Raw genomic sequence first — 16,224 nt, 5'->3', positions numbered from 1 at the left:
TTTACAGAATTGGTTCTCTCTACATTGTACCTTTTTTTTCTTACAGAAAAGCCTGAACAACCAACCGAAAAGCCTGTAAAACCAACAGAAAAGCCTGAAAGACCAACAGAAAAGCCTGAAAAACCAAAAGAAAACCCTGAGAAACCATATGAACAGCAAAAAAACTTATGCTTAGAAACAAAGTCATTGAAGATTATGACTTTCCTAACTGCTCTACTGGGACTTGCTTTGCACCTTATCTGAGTTTTCCTTCCAGTGCCTGTTACATCTGGTAGTATTTAGTGACCATGACTAGCTGGCTTTGCTTGTGCCACTTGATACTGCAGGTTTTATTCTACATCTCAGTCAATTATTTAAGTGCTTGCTTAAAGGGGGGGTGAAATGCTATTTCATGCATACTGAGTTTTTTACACTGTTAAAGAGTTGGATTCCCATGCTAAACATGAACAAAGTTTCAAAAATTAAGTTGTACATATGAAGGAGTATTTTTGTACCCAAAATAATACTTCCGGTTTGTCACAAGTTTCGGAAAGTTTTTTTCGAGTATGGCTCTGTGTGACGTTAGATGGAGCGGAATTTCCTTATATGGGTCCTGACGCACTTCTGCCGGAAGAGCGCGCGCTCCTGTATAGCGAGGCTGAGCAGCACAGACAGTTCACTGATCAGAGCGATTCACTGATCAGATCGAGAGCGTCGCGAAAAGTCACAAAAGAAGTGTGTTTTTGGTTGCCAGGGCAAGACAGCCCTGCACAGATTACCAAAAAAAAAAAAAAACAGCATTAAGGGACCAGTGGATGGAGTTTATTTTTACAGAGCATCAATGGAGTTGTGCAAGTGTTTTTGTTTGTTCCCTGCATTTCGAAGAAGCTTGTTCACAAGGCCCAGTTTGACGACGGATTTGCGTATCGTTTATTTCTTAAGGATGATGCAATCCCAAGGAAAAAGGGTCACGATCGTGTGTTGGAACCACAGGCGGTGAGTAAAACTGCTTCAAATATCTCTGCCTCCTTGTTAGTGCGTCCCCTCCCATGCCAGAGACCCCGGTTCGAGCCCCGCTCGGAGCGAGTCGTTGCTGCTGCTGCTTTCGTTTAGTTTCAGCCTCTGGATCTGATTCTGGATCATAAATAAATGGCTGAATCTGACTGTAAGCCATGGTTTGTTTTGGAGGATGGGTTTTCCCTCACTGTAATGTCACAGCTTCCACATGCTCTCAACGCAAAAGCCTATTCGCGCTCGTGATTCTTAAGCTCCGCCCACACGTCACGCCTCCAGTCGGTCGTGTTTTTCCGGGAAAAATCGGTACAGACTATATTTCTCTTATGAATATAATAAAACTAAAGACTTTTTGGATTTATGAAGGATGCAGTACTACTCTATATGTACTCAAGATTAACAGGATATTGAGTGAAAACGAGCATTTCACCCCCCCTTTAAATATTATATTTTTCTTACAATCCAAAAGAACTGTGGCAATGTCTCCAAAATGCTTTAAGAAACCTGCAAGCTGCAGTACTTTGTCTCAGTTTCTTCTGTTTCTTCATGTAATCTTAGACAGACTGGATAATGATCAGATCAGATCTCTGTGTGGAGCTCTGGCTGCTGTAAGTAAATCTCACTGGATTATTACAATTAACAGCAAAAATAACGTTTGGAAATGTAAACCTATATTTATTACTGGCACACTGCAGCAAAAGATATAATAAACTTAAAACCAGTTTTGTTGGTGTAGATACTAGTGGTTTAAGACTTTTGCACTGTACTATATATGTATTTAAAGTTGTGATTTTTGTATTCATTCAGAGGGTTTTCTCACTGATTACCTGCAGAAAATTTGACTGGCAACCAAAATATTTTTTAGGGAGAAATACTGAGCAGAGTTTGTTTTGTGGAGTTGCTTTTGCATCACCTTCATTATTGTCAACATACAATGTTCACGTTCATAATGGCATTCAATGTGAAGTTTTACACACTAGCAAATAATACAGTAGGTCTACAAACAGAATGAAATCCAGATGATGCGGACAGGTCAAATAAAATTTATAGGGTCTACAGTTGACAAGACAAGTAGTTTTAGATATCTACAAAAAATTTTTATTCTTAGACGGTTTCACCGGGTGCACGCGCCTGGACCCAAGTTAACTTCCGGTCTGTGTTGTGTATATCGGTCTGGCTGCAGTGCCTTCTACAAACGCAGTTAAAGAAGTCGATGTGATGAGTAGACTGAAGTTGGGCTCAGGTGGTTGTGCTGTGGGATGTGTTTCCCATACATTTATTTATTTTTGGAGACTCGCCACAATTTTAAAACTGATCGATTTTCAAAAAGGCTTCATTGAATAAACATGAGTACCGTTACATACTGCACGTTTAATAATAATAATTCCTTACATTTATATGTTTAAACACAAAACGAGGCACAGGTGTTTTTATATCGCTGTATTTCTGAAGGATGACTTGCATGTTATATGCCTATGCCGCGTGTGAGCGTACCAGCTCTGCTTTATTTACACTGTTACTGGAGAAATGTCTCCGGTTACTATCGTAACCTCGGTTCCCTGAGAGGCGGGAACGAGACATTACGTCAGCTAAGACGTATATGGGAACTCTTCCCTTCTCCACTTTCACTGAAATCTTATTGGCTAACGCCAGCTGGGTACAGCTGGCCAATTGATGCAAAGCATGCAAATACTGGCGGGTCAGCGAGCAGTATAAAATGCATGGGCGCGAAAATTACGTCTGAATCACGACTGAACGCTAGTCTTCTATTTATTTCTATTTAATGGTGCCCGCGTCTCAGTAAGTGTGTTCAGCACTCGAGAGTGCAGAACGTCCCGCTTGTTAGGATCCCCGCAGCGGCCACACATGAAGGTTCCACAGTTTGGGGCTGGGGTGCTATATTGTGTCGATCGCCTGAGACAGCAGGTCCTGTCTGAGGGGGATTCGCCATGGGGGAGCCATCACTAACTCTCTCAGGTCCACGAACCAGGGCTGATTCAGCCAGTTCAGGGCCACAAGTAAAACTGACGCTCTCTCCTCCCTGATTTTGATCAACACAGGCAGAATCTTCAACGGAGGGAACGTGTAAGCCTGGCTTCCGGCCAAAGCGATGTCAGAGCATCTCCCGGCAGGGGGGAGTGAGATAGCGAGAAGAACGTCTTACAGTGTGTGTTCTCGCTCGTGGCAAACAAATCCACTTCCTCCCTCCCAAATCATTACATCTGATCCTGGTTGAAGCCTCCATCTTCTTGAGGAATCCCGTTCCTCGAAAGCATGCTCACTCCATGGTTCAAAGTGCGACGCTCTTATGGAAATTAAGTGTCGGTCTGCCCACAACAGGAGACTCGCTGCCTGTTTGAATAGAGCTCTGGAGCGCACGCTGCCCTGGCGATTTATGTACGAGACCACAGACGTGTTGTCAGTTAGAATCAGTACATTTTGCCGCTCCAATTTCGACCGAATGGCTTGCAGGGATAAGGACATGTACCGCTTCCAATTCCAAACGGTTTATGTGCCACCTTCTCTGTGACTCCAACCACACTCCAACCACGCTCTGCTCCCCAGCCTGAAGTAGATGCGTTCGTAGAGAAAAGAACTCCTGAGCTGAACATATCCGGGCTGTTCCTCGGTCTCAGAGTGCTGACGCAACTGTGAATGACCGTATGTACTTGTGGACCGAAGACCACGACCTCGGCGGAACTTGAGTTACAGCCAAAAATGTAGCGGCCGCAATGTAGCAGACCCAGATGGCACACTGAAGAAGCCGCCGCCATCAATCCCAGAAGCCTCTGAAATTCCCTCAGTGAAAACGACCTGCCCGGTCTGAAACAGCGGAGAGTCGATGAAATGCTCTAGAGAGAGATGGGCTCGTATGGTGTTGGCACTCTCGCTCCCTCGCGAGGCCATTATAATCATAGGTTGTGGCTCTGCACTGTTCTGAGACAGTGACACAGTGATGATTGTAAGAGGAAGTAAAGCTCTTTTGTTGATTGTATACATGCTTTTATTGTGAAACTCACACAAACAGCATTTAAACACAAATAGCAATCGTCGCCCGAAGGAAATGGGGGACATGATGCATTTGAACATGGTGCTTGGGGGCGGGGCCTCCCGGGCACTCACTCTTTCACCGTCAGGGAGGCGGCTCGATGGCGCGCTGGCTCTCTCGCGGCGTGGGGTCCTCAACTGACCCTGACGTTTCCTCTCAGGCTCTTACCACTGCTTGTTTTGGTCGAAACGAGCGTCCGGTTCAGAGCGGGGTGCCACGGCGGGCTATTTAGCTGGTCTTAGAGCCTGACGAGGTGCGTAAGAGCAAAACCTCGCAGATGAAGGCTGGAGTGAGCGACGGGGCATCACGCAGCTCATCGCCTTGGCGCGCTTTCCGCGTCACTGAGAAAAGCTCCATGAAGTCACCAAAGAGGCCGGAGGGAGCAACTGGAACGTTTAGGAGCGTCCTACGGTCCGCGTCTTCCAGGACAGCTAGGGTAAGCCATAGGTGCCTGTAAGGACGACCATGAGCCCCATGAAATGGCGGAGTAGAGCGCTAGTAGCCATCAGCGCGAGATCAGTTGCCGTGCCCAGATCCCTGATGACGTCAGCGCTACTGTGCTGCCGTCTGCCTGAAACACCTTGAGTAGCCCTGGCATGAAGAGCAGAAGCTGCCTTCCCTCAGAAGTATAGGCTTTGTCCGTCTAAGGGCCGTAAACTGCACGGCTTGGAAAGCAGGCTGTGGTCCGAACCAAATGCAGAGGGATACGGGCACAGGTGTGCGGTAACAGTCTCCTCGACAGGGGGGATTTGTGTTTTCATGGCCTGCGTAGCAGAGTGGGTGCGCGCCAATTGGGTTGCGCGCTAATTGGGGTGCAGCCCACGACTTCACCAAGAGCTCTTGCATGCCTCAATGCCATCTGGTAGCAGCTCGACTGGAGGAGTCACGAATCCAGTTACCTTTCACAGGCTCGTCAGGTGTGTTGTAAGTGAGACCCAGCTCCGTGACGGCCTTTCTGAAGACCCTGATGAGCTCCTCCTGGAGGTCTGCAGGGCCCTCTTGGTCTGGGCAGTCTTTTTCCCAAACCTTTTCTGACGTCGAAAGCAACATGGAGTCGTTTTCCTCGCCAGCTCCGAAGAGGACGAAGTTCTCGGGGCGGAAGCTATTGTCCACCACGCCGACGTAAAACACGTCTTCGGGCGGGGCCTCTTTCCCACTGTTTTCCGTGCCACTCTGGCTCTGAGGGCGCGCACTGGCAGCTCGGAACAGTGGGCGCACGTGTGGTCCGTGTGAGAATCCCAGGCAGGTCACACAGAACTGGTGAAGGTCAGAATTTAGCATTAGCAGCCATCGGATGCGGAGAGGGAAAACAGGGTGAGTAGTCTTCTATTGCAACTTCCACGATGACTTAGATAAGACTTCTAGCGTGAAGAAAGAGATTCTGATGGAATTTTTGCGCCCATGCATTTTATACTGCTCGCTGACCCATCAGTATTTGCATGCTTCGCGTCAATTGGCCAGCTGTCCCCAGCTGGCGTTATCCAATAAGATTTCAGTGAAAGTGGAGAAGGGAAGAGTTCCCATATACGTCTTAGCTGACGTAATGTTGAGCTACCGCCTCGAGAGGGAACCTCTATTTCTCGCGCTTTATGTCTATGCTTTAAAACATCTCCTACTGGCAAAGAATGAATTTGCATTTTCATTAAGTCGCCTGATCCACACAGAAAACATATTTTGTTTGTTATCAAAAAACATCTACTCTTGAGGGACTTGGCTGTTGTTATTGATTCTATTTGGAAGTCTACCGGAAGTTAAGTTAGGTCCACAAAAGCGGGCATGCACAGTAACGTTTGTTTATGTTGTTGCCGTTGAAACCGTCTATACTGGGTACAATGTATATTAGTAACAGTATGTAAGCTTCATCATAATTTTATAATGTTCTGTAATTACAGATTTTGGAGAGCACCTGCTGGTGGCTTCCCCAAACAGCAAAGATAGAGATTTTCTCACAACCCCTGATATGAATATGCGCTCAATGATATTGTGATTTTGGCTGTAATATAAAGTACAGATTCCACCGCAATATCATTCCATTCAAAAAAAATGAGTTGGTGTTTTACAGATCATTAAAATACCTGGAAAACAAAAGGCTCTTTGTGTGGTTGTTTGTTACTCCTGTAGTTTAACACTATAGTGTTTTACACAAATGATTTTGTCATTCTAAAAAGGATCATGGAAAGTTTGTAAAGTTTTTGAGAAAACCCCAAATAGTAGAAATAATGGATCCATACATGTTTAAAGAGCCAGATAAGATGAAAATTCTAAAAAGCTGTTCAAAAGATTCAGTTTCCTTAAACCCCACCTTTCGGTAGCATACTGTGTTCTGATTGGTCAACCAACATAGTCAGTTTTGATTCGTTGTTCCACATACAACTTCACGGTAAATAATGCGTTAGCATCTTTTTGAGGTGAATTCCTCTCATCGCGAAGCAAACAGTAAAACAAAAAACAGTCTCGCTGCTTTTTCTTGTTTCTTGTGTGGGCCTATTCAAGCCGCACGCTTCAGTTTGAATCTGAATAGCGCGTTCAGCGCGGGGGCGTGGTCACATTAGATATAATGAAGGGAGATGTGAAAAACGGACATCGCATTGTTTTCATATGGATTACTTTATCACAGAATATCTGTTAGCAGCACTTGTTACACTTAATTTTAATGATGTGTTTGTAAATGAAGATCAGCACAGACAAAGGCTGCAGACAGCACACATACTGATAAGATGCTCGGGAGAAAACAAACACATAACTTCATAATCATACTTCGCGTTGTGATTCGGAGATGCTTGTTGGTCTAAATAAAGTTGGTAATGAACCCTATTTTATGGCCAAACGCTTTGAAAATCCCGCCTTGTACTCACCGCGATTTAGAAAAGCAGTCATCAGTGAAATGTTGTGAACACAACAAAAGGGATTTGTTGTACTGCTCTGTTATTGTGGTAAAAATTAATTTTAGCCATTGGTTCTTCTGATTTTCATTCTTTGGCAGTGAAAATAAAACAAACTTGCCTTTACAATTAAAAACACACTGTCTCCTCGATATGATGGTCTCACACCAACCAGAGCGTCTGTGTGGGGAGGTGGGGCAGGTCAGAGTTCCGTTTCTCCCAAGACGGTGGGCGGAGATTATTATGCAAAGTGCTCCTAGTGACGTACATAGAGATGGGCAAAAGATTTGAAATCTATAACGACTCGTTGCAGCAATTCAGAGTCGACTCCTTACTTTAGAAGACAATAACTTTATAAATCGTGTACTTTTTGGTTTAATTACTTTGCACATTTTTTACACTGATGGACAGCTACATCATACACTGTAATACAGATAATTTTTGATTTCCCATCTGTGTGGCTCATTAATGATCCTTTATTATCAGTCTAAAAATGTTTTCATTATTTTTCTTTTGTAAAGAAAAAAAAAAAGGCAGTTCATAGTTGTACAAAGGACATTTTGATATCTTTAAAGTACAGCTGGCTCTGGCTCTGCCCCGATATGGCATTTAACTAGAAAAAGGGATGAATAAATAAAGTGCTGTGTGAGCATGTTCATCTCTGACTTCCCCTCTGGTGTGTGTGGTCGAGGTTTCATCTAAAGCTCAGTGATGTTTCCGCTCACAGTAAGAGATATTGAATGATCACAGTTACAGAAGATATTCATCTGGATCACAAGATGAAGATCATCCAGCTTCAGATATGTGAGTTTATCCCATCATATTTGATTATTAAATGTTGTTATTATTATTATTATTATTATTATTATTATTATTTAAAGTCTTAATAAATATGTATTTTCTTTTACTCATAGGTCTGTTCATGTGGTCTCAAGTCACAGAGAGTTTAACAAACACAGCAGTAACTTTAGGAGATGATGTGATTATAAGCTGTGAACTTGATATAGAGGAGATTTACTGGTTCAGACAGAAATCACCGGATCCTCCAGAGTTGATCTTACGCACTTTCAGTAGCATAGAAGGAGCAGCTCAATATGAAAACATAATATTCAAACTCATATACTCAGTGAAAACTAACAGTAGTCTGTTCATCAGAAATATCACCGCTGAGGAATTAGGAGTTTATTATTGTGTGAAAACTAGTGAACCACAAAAATTCAGCAACGGCACCAAAATCAACATCAGCGGTGAGTTGTTTTTTTTCTCTCTCTCTCTCTCTCTCTCTCTCTCTCTCTCTCTATATATATATATATATACACATAACTATTCATTTGAAAAAGAATAATTGAATTAAAAATCTATTCATTACAGAATCAAATGATGCTCTAGAACAGGAGACACCATGGAGAATCCTGACCATCATCACTTCTGTCCTGCTGAATGTGCTTCTGATCACGGCATTGATAGGTTTTTTTTTTTTTTTATCTGTGTTTAGATTAAGGTCTCATTAAACTTGCTATACACGTAGGCATACTCTAGATCTGTTTAAATGTGCTCATTTGAACAATATCCTTCCTTATTTTGTTGTTGTTGTCATTTTTTTTAACAGTCACATGTTGTTATGATACAGTTATGTGTCATTTACTTTCATTTCAGGTTTGGGAAAGAAATATCTTCAGGCAAGAAGATTTAAAAATAATTCAGAGAACCCCCAAAGTACCACAGTAGCTCAGTACTCTACCGATTCAATGGTAAGGCTAATAGTTTTTAATCCGCTTAATTAGCCTTTTCAAACAATATGATAATAATATGAATTGTGCTAAACTATTACACTATTATTGCACTTAAAAAAAAAACATTAACACATGACATGTCTTATGAGTCTTTATGCAATACTCATTAGGCAGTTGTGACATTCTGCAGTCACATAATAGTAAGTAATGACCGCTAAAATACACGTGACTGTTGTACATTGCACCATTCAGAGTTATTACAGAAAACAAAAACTAAAATCATACATTTAAAACCATTGTGTTACAACATTAACTGGAATAAATACATACGTCAAGCAAATATTTTCCATTTTCTTTTCATTTAACGTGATGTAATAAGTCAAACTAAAATAAAAATGAATAAAAACTATAGACGTATTAAAAAAAACATAAAAATAACAAACACCACGAAATTACGAACCATTAATCCAAAATAAATGACGATTAATAAAATAAATAAATAAAAATAAATAAATAAAAGCTACAATAGTATCTTAAAGATAATAAAATAACTCTGGTGCTAGTTTCATGTCTCTCATATAACTTGGTGCCCTCTTTGTCAGATAGTCATAGGTCAAATCCATATTTGATGTCCATTTAGTAAAGTATTTGGTAAGACATTCTGATTTATAGCTAAATAAACCTGTTCCTAACGTTAAAGTTAGGTTCCAGATCCCACTGTGAGCATTTCTTTTCTGATAATGCCTGACTGTACATTATTCCTTACATTCATTGCTAATATCTTAATTTTTCAGTATGCTATGGTTGATTTCTCCACGCACCCCCGAGAAAACAGGTCTTGCCCGGAGCAGGCCATCTACTCTCTTCTCCAACCAGTAAAAATTATGAAGTAACATGCAATATAAATATAATGTAAATATACAGATATATATTAAAGTTCATTTAACATTTTTGTACTTACATTTGTGGAGTCTCATAGATTGACATGTATTCTACAATGTTTAAAATGGTAAACGTGTGTGTGTGTGTATGTCTAATATATATATATATATATATATATATATATATATATATGTTTGACTGCTGTTGTTTAATATTTATATGAAGTTTTATTGTTCAAAAAAACGCTAAATGTAGTGGACACTGGGGATATTTGTCACAAGAGGAAGTGTTCACCAGAGTATCTCAGTTATGAAGTTAAAAGGTGTTTTTTTTTTGACGTGTGGTTTAACTGTGAAGCTGAGTTGTGCTGTGAAAACAAGAGTATTTTAAATGTTGGTGTTTTTATTTTTTATTTATTTTTATTTTTTTATGTCTAATGTATGTTTGCTACTATATGAATTGTTTTGTTTTTAAATAAGCAGATATAATTCTGTGATATATATATATATATATATATATATATATATATATATATATATATATATATATATATAATGCTCTTGTCTGTTGAAATGTCCCAGTTTTGAATGGAGATCTTGCTTTCACAGCTCTTGCTTTAGCAGTGAGTTGCATGTAAACCACAGGGTTTTGAGGTTTCTTGGAGCTGAAGCAGCTTCTTAAGAAGTTTCATGAAACTTCACACAATGAATAATCCTTAATCTTGAACCATCAGCATTTCTAAAGATAACGCTGATAATCACAAGTCAGTTTTCTGCTAATATTTTGTTTCATAAAATGTAATGCACAGCTGGAAATCACAGGTGTACAGTATGTACTAAAAATATTTTGTAATGTTGATCGGTTTATAATATTTTTGTAAATGTTAAAAAGTCTCTTCTGCACAGTGTTTTTCATTTTTTCACTCGACTGACAGCTCTGAGTTTAGTTCTACTCATAGATTACTTTTGTTTACTTTTATACTTTTTTTAATTTCACATTTTACATTTCTGAAGATTATTTATATATATACATATGTCATTGGTTGGGTTTTGAACAAATATATATGTGGTCAGAGCAAACCTCCTGTAACTTCCTCTTGTGGGGAAGTTTGAAAGTCATGCCGAAGTATTTTAACAAGTTCATGCAGCTTCTTCTCGGAGTACTTCTTAAATATATATAAAAATTGTATTTGATGTGCTTTTGTTAATGAATACATTTATAAAGTTTTATGATGCAATTATAATGCAATTTGCTTTGTGTGTGTTTTATTTCATAGATGTGCTCACATGGTGTTGAGCTGCTGAGATTTTAACAGATTTGGGCATATTTGATTTCTGCCTGATGATTTATTTATTTATTTATTTATTTTTCAGACAGATGTCTGTATAGCTAGGCTGAATTCCAAACAACACAATCCCAAAATATAGATCTTTGGTTTTGTTTAATACTGTAGATGATTCAATTGAAATCAGGGCAAACTTTCTTCAGTTAGCCTCCAACTATATAATAGGTTCTCTGGTTAAGCTACATCTGCACTGCTTTGCGCACCTGTGGCTAACACCTCTATAAATATGTTTACCTCATGTAAAGCCTTTATACTTAAGAAAAATGTTCCACTGGTCTTGCTTGTGTTGCAAGCAATGGACCACAAAGTCTTTTCGAGACCTTGGACCACAAAACCTTTTCGAGACAGTGTAAAGATTTTCCATTTGATGTTATTATAAATCCCTTTCTTATAGTTTTTTTTTTTTTTTTTTTAATCTCAATAGGTGTTAAATTGTTTTTTTTAAAAATTGTGCATTGAGCAAAAATAAGATTTATGTTTAGCATATTTACTGTATATTGTGCTTTTTGTGTGTTTATATTGTATATTGTGTGTATTGTATTTTTAGAGTGTTTGCTCATCTGCAGTACGTCTAAATCAGTATCAGATGTCAAGTAGATGTTTAGAAGATGTCTTTAAGATGTTTGAGATTAAGAATGAATGTAGAACTGACATCTTATCTTATCTTAGAGGTGTCTATCAGATGTTTGGACAGATGAAGATGAAGCAATCTTTATAAGACATTTTGCACACGTACCCGTGCTATCTGGGTTATGTATTGTATTGGTTTTTTGTATGAAAATTACTGCAGCATGCGGCGTGGCATGGAGTCGATCAGTCTGTGGCACTGCTCAGGTGTTATGAGAGCCCAGGTTGCTCTGATAGTGGCCTTCAGCTCTTCTGCATTCTTGGGTCTGGCATATTGCATCTTCCTCTTCACAATACCCTATAGATTTTCTGTGGGGTTAAGGTCAGGAGAGTTTGGTGGCAAATTAAGAACAGGGATACCATGGTCCTTAAACCAGGTACTGGTAGCTTTGGCACTGTGTGCAGGTGCCAAGTCCTGTTGGAAAATGAAATCTGCATCTCCATAAAGTTGGTCAGCAGCAGGAAGCAGGAAGTGCTCTAAAACTTACTGGTATATGGCTGTGTTGACCTTTGACCTCAGAAAACACAGTGGACCAACACCAGCAGATGACATGGCACTGCAAACCATCACTGACTGTGGAAACTTTACACTGGACCTCAAGCAACGTGGATCGTGTGCCTCTCCTCTCTTCCTCCAGACTCTGGGACCCTGATATCCAAAGGAAATGCAAAATTTACTTTCATCAGAGCACATAACTGTGAACCACTCAGCAGCAGTCCAGTCCTTTTTGAAGCGAGACGCTTCTGACGCTGTCTGTTGTTCAACAGTGGCTTGACACAAGGAATGCGAAGCTGAAACCCATGTCTTGCATACGTCTGTGTGTAGTGGTTCTTGAAGCACTGACTCCAGCTGCAGTCCACTCTTTGTGAATCTCCCCCACATTTTTGAATGGGTTTTGTTTCACAATGCTCTCCAGGGTACGGTTATCCCTATTGTTTGTACACTTTTTTTTCTACCACATCTTTTCCTTCCCTTTGCCTCTCTATTAATGCATTTATCAATGGATAGGGTGTCAAATGGTTGATTTGTAATTAGAAATTAGAACTAGACTGAGAGACTATTTAAAGGCTTTGCTTTTTGAGTTAAGAAGCTGATTAGAGCTTGGCACCAGGTGTCTTCAATATTGAACCTTTTCACAAGATTCAAATTTTCTGAGATACTGAATTTGCGATTGTCCTTAGTTGTCAGTTATAATCATCAAAATGAAAATAAATAAACATTGGAAATATATCAGTCTGTGTGTAATTAATGAATATAATATACAAGTTTCACTTTTTATTATATTCTAATTATATGACCAGCATCTGTTTATATACACACACAAATACATAGCCCACATACATACATATATTTATATAGGCTACTGTTGGGTAATAATTGCCCCACTCTCAGTGATTTCAGTCACTACCCCTTAAATTTCTGTGCACAGCCTTGTTGGTATGTTTTTTTTTTTTTTTTTTCGCCTTTTATTTACCAAGTTAGCAATGCCACATCAGTGCACATTATTCCAAGGGCCTTTGCGATTAGACATGAAAATGTATTGGGTCAAAGCGTTACTTTTCTCACCGCTGGAGGGAATGGACCAATCAACGACGATTGTGATTGTGAACAAGGATGTTAAAGATGTTTAAGGATAGGTTTCTAGAAAGATTTATTTTCATTTATATATCAGTTACACCGTACTTGAAATTTATAGATGTAAAATATCACACTTTGTTTTGTTTACAAATGTGTCCTGTAAGAAAGAATCAGTCCAAAAATCTGAATGCCTCTCAATGACTCATGTTTCCGGGCCATGCAGCGCCCCCTGGAGGAACAGATCGGTCTGACAGGAAACACTTCCTCGCCAATAATCTCTGGGAGACAAGCGAAAAGCATTTCGGGTAACTTTGAAAGATGGCGGACGACGCGGAGCAGGTATGCTGTTTAGTTTCTATAAGCGAGTGTATATCTTTATTAGTTTGATAACCGCGGAGCTCAGACATGTCGGGCGTTATGTATGTCTCACTGAACACACGAGAATGTCGAGGCAGGTTATAACCAGCAGCTCTTGTTGGTCATATGGATAATTTCATCAGTTTTACTGGAACATAATAATTATTTTGCAGCAACAAACCAGCAATACAGTAGAAGAGCCTCTGGATCTGATCCGGCTGAGTCTGGATGAGCGGATCTACGTCAAGATGAGGAACGACAGAGAGCTGCGCGGCAGACTGCACGTGAGAGACTTTCTGTGCTCTTCTCTTGCTATTGCAAGGCTTTGTAATGATATGATTGGGGGCCACTGAGTTTCGGATGTTTCCAGAATTGAATTGCCTTTTCTTTGTGTCTTTAAGATTAGAGGATATTTGCCTAATTCTGCCCTGCATGTGTTATTTGTTTGTTGCAAGTTCAAATTGCTTTATTAGCATGGCATTTGAGTTACAGTATTGCCAAAGCATTTAAATACAGAATAAAATATAGTTACATCATCAAAACAAAAGGAGACAATAAATGAGTAATGAATGAGAGAAAAATAGATCAATACAATAAAAATAACAGCAGATAATATTTCTAATATTAATAATTATTTATATTATATACAATTAAGAATATAAAATAAATCAGTTGAACACAATAAATTATCAATTTCATATAGTGTGTATGGTGAATAAATATTTAGCTGCTAGTTTGACTGCCATCTCATTCTCTCCAAATATAAAGTGTAGTTTCTCTGAGTCATTTAGAGACGAGAAGGAACGATTCAAAGCTTCAAACTGTGCTCTGTGGAAGAATGTTTCTCTTGTAGTGCTGTATTTGGGGCAGACCAGAAGGAAGTGTTTCTCATCCTCTGTTTGATTCAGCTCACAGTGTTTGCACGGTCGCTCTTCTCTCAGTGTCCAGGATTTTTTATGTCTACCGATCTCTATTTCCAAATCATGATCACGGTCGATATTTTGAAAGGATTCGTCTTTCTTTTAATTGCATGATTGATAAATAATTTTAGTAGTTAATCCAGTTTTGTGGTTCTGTTCAGGGCCGAATAACACTGGAGTTTGGTTTGGAGATCAAATTCTCTCTCTCTCTCTCTCTCTCTCTCTCTCTCTCACTCTCACTCTCACTCTCACTCTCACTCTCACTCTCACTCTCACTCTCACTCACTCACTCACTCACTCACTCACTCACTCACTCACTCACTCATTGATTCATTCAGCAGCCCGTCTGTACTGATGAACAGATCTCATTCCGAACAACACCATGTTAACGAAAGATAATCTTTTTTTTTTTTTTTTAAATCTCTTTTTTTTTTTTTTTTTATCGTTTAAAAAATCCTGAAAAAGTATCACAGGTTATAAAATACATATTAAGAAGCACAACTCTTTCCAACACTGATAATAAATCATCATATTATTCTGATTTCTGAAGATCATGTGACACTGAAGACTGGAGATGCTGAAGATTACATTTAGAAATATATTAAAATACAAATAAACGTATTTAAATATGGTAATAATATTGTACAATTGTTTTTTTTTTTTCTGTATTATTCCGCATTAGGCCTATGACCAGCACTTAAACATGATCCTCGGAGATGTTGAAGAGACCGTGACGACTGTGGAAATCGATGAAGAGACGTATGAGGAGATTTACAAGGTAAGTGCGATTTAAATTTTAACGCAAGCGACCAATCCTAATTGGTTTTGCATGAGTCTGTTGTAAACATCACCCATATTCTGTTTCAGTCTGTTCAGTGAATTTGAATTGTCATTAGTTTAATATTGGTGATAAATAGCAAGTAAAACAAAACTCCAAATGAATCAAGTGTTGTTGACCTGTTGTTTTGCAGTCGACGAAGCGTAACATCCCCATGCTGTTCGTTCGAGGCGATGGAGTCGTGCTGGTGGCTCCGCCGCTGAGGGTCGGATAACTAACTTGATTTCTGCACAATTATGCTTTTTGGACTCTAAATTCTTCAAGTGGATTTTGAAGTGGATGACGTTTTTCGTTTTTGGAAGCACAAAGCTGAAAATCTGTTTATTTTGCAAAGCTGAACTTTCGCTTTATGTTTTGGAAACCCTTAATGGCATTTCATTTGCACAACGTGTTTAGTGACTCATTAAAATGATTGAAGCTCAATGTTTTCAAATGGCTTTCACTAATGTAATAAAATCTTTGTTATGGTTTGTCATGCAGAAATCTTTCTACAAAATATCACAATAAGCATCATTAACTCAACACTGAGACATTAGAACAATTTATTTTGTTTGTTTTTTTGTATGATTGATGTCATGATGGGATATTATCATGGGAGTTAATACATTTCTTTAAAAGACAAGCATTTTTTATAATACTACAAAGTTTGGATTTAAGATGTTTTTAAATGCAGCAAGAACAGTTGCTAAATACTATTACAGACAATACTGATTTTTATTGTTACATTTTCCTCATTACTGATCAGAAATCATTCTAATATGCTGATTTGCTGCTTAATTATTTTCAGATTTATTTTTTCATGATTCTTTTGATGAAAAGAAAGTTAAAAAGTAATCATCTGCCATATACATTTTCAGTAACATTATAAATAGTTTTACACCATTTTAATCCGTTTAATGCATCCTTGCTGAATCTGAGATTAATCTAAACATTTGATTGGTAATGTATGATGTATCATATCTACGAAAATGTTAAGCAGCACAACTGTTTTCAACACTGATAATAATGTTTCTTGAGCA

General features: G+C 39.0%; 2 protein-coding genes across 2 annotated transcripts; both read left to right on the top strand.

The window, feature by feature from the left end:
• The first annotated feature begins 7,278 nt into the window (after positions 1-7,278).
• On the top strand, positions 7,279-10,031 carry LOC113065100 (uncharacterized). The gene is made up of 5 exons (XM_026236284.1): positions 7,279-7,728; positions 7,839-8,171; positions 8,296-8,391; positions 8,581-8,675; positions 9,452-10,031. Exons 1-5 carry the CDS (start codon positions 7,665-7,667, stop codon positions 9,548-9,550), a joined length of 687 nt encoding a protein of 228 aa, XP_026092069.1. The 5' UTR covers positions 7,279-7,664; the 3' UTR covers positions 9,551-10,031.
• A 3,253-nt stretch (positions 10,032-13,284) lies between these two features.
• On the top strand, positions 13,285-15,678 carry lsm3 (LSM3 homolog, U6 small nuclear RNA and mRNA degradation associated). The gene is made up of 4 exons (XM_026236287.1): positions 13,285-13,429; positions 13,621-13,731; positions 15,050-15,145; positions 15,339-15,678. The coding sequence occupies exons 1-4, from the start codon at positions 13,409-13,411 to the stop codon at positions 15,417-15,419; spliced, it is 309 nt and encodes a 102-aa protein (XP_026092072.1). The 5' UTR covers positions 13,285-13,408; the 3' UTR covers positions 15,420-15,678.
• The last annotated feature ends 546 nt before the right edge of the window (positions 15,679-16,224 follow it).

The sequence above is a fragment of the Carassius auratus genome, chromosome 47 (assembly GCF_003368295.1).
Source record: "Carassius auratus strain Wakin chromosome 47, ASM336829v1, whole genome shotgun sequence".
In the NCBI taxonomy this organism is placed as follows: Eukaryota; Metazoa; Chordata; class Actinopteri; order Cypriniformes; family Cyprinidae; genus Carassius; species Carassius auratus.
Note: the sequence above shows the minus strand (reverse complement) of the source record. Positions and strands in the feature narration are given on the sequence as shown.

Coding starts and splice junctions, on each gene's coding strand:
- lsm3 (XM_026236287.1), top strand. CDS start 13,409: ATGGCGGACGACGCGGAGCAG. Junction 13,732..15,049: donor AGCTGCGCGGCAGACTGCAC/GTGAGAGACTTT, acceptor ATTCCGCATTAG/GCCTATGACCAGCACTTAAA. Junction 15,146..15,338: donor CGTATGAGGAGATTTACAAG/GTAAGTGCGATT, acceptor GTTGTTTTGCAG/TCGACGAAGCGTAACATCCC.
- LOC113065100 (XM_026236284.1), top strand. CDS start 7,665: ATGATCACAGTTACAGAAGATATTCATCTGGATCACAAGATGAAGATC. Junction 8,172..8,295: donor CACCAAAATCAACATCAGCG/GTGAGTTGTTTT, acceptor TATTCATTACAG/AATCAAATGATGCTCTAGAA. Junction 8,676..9,451: donor AGTACTCTACCGATTCAATG/GTAAGGCTAATA, acceptor TTAATTTTTCAG/TATGCTATGGTTGATTTCTC.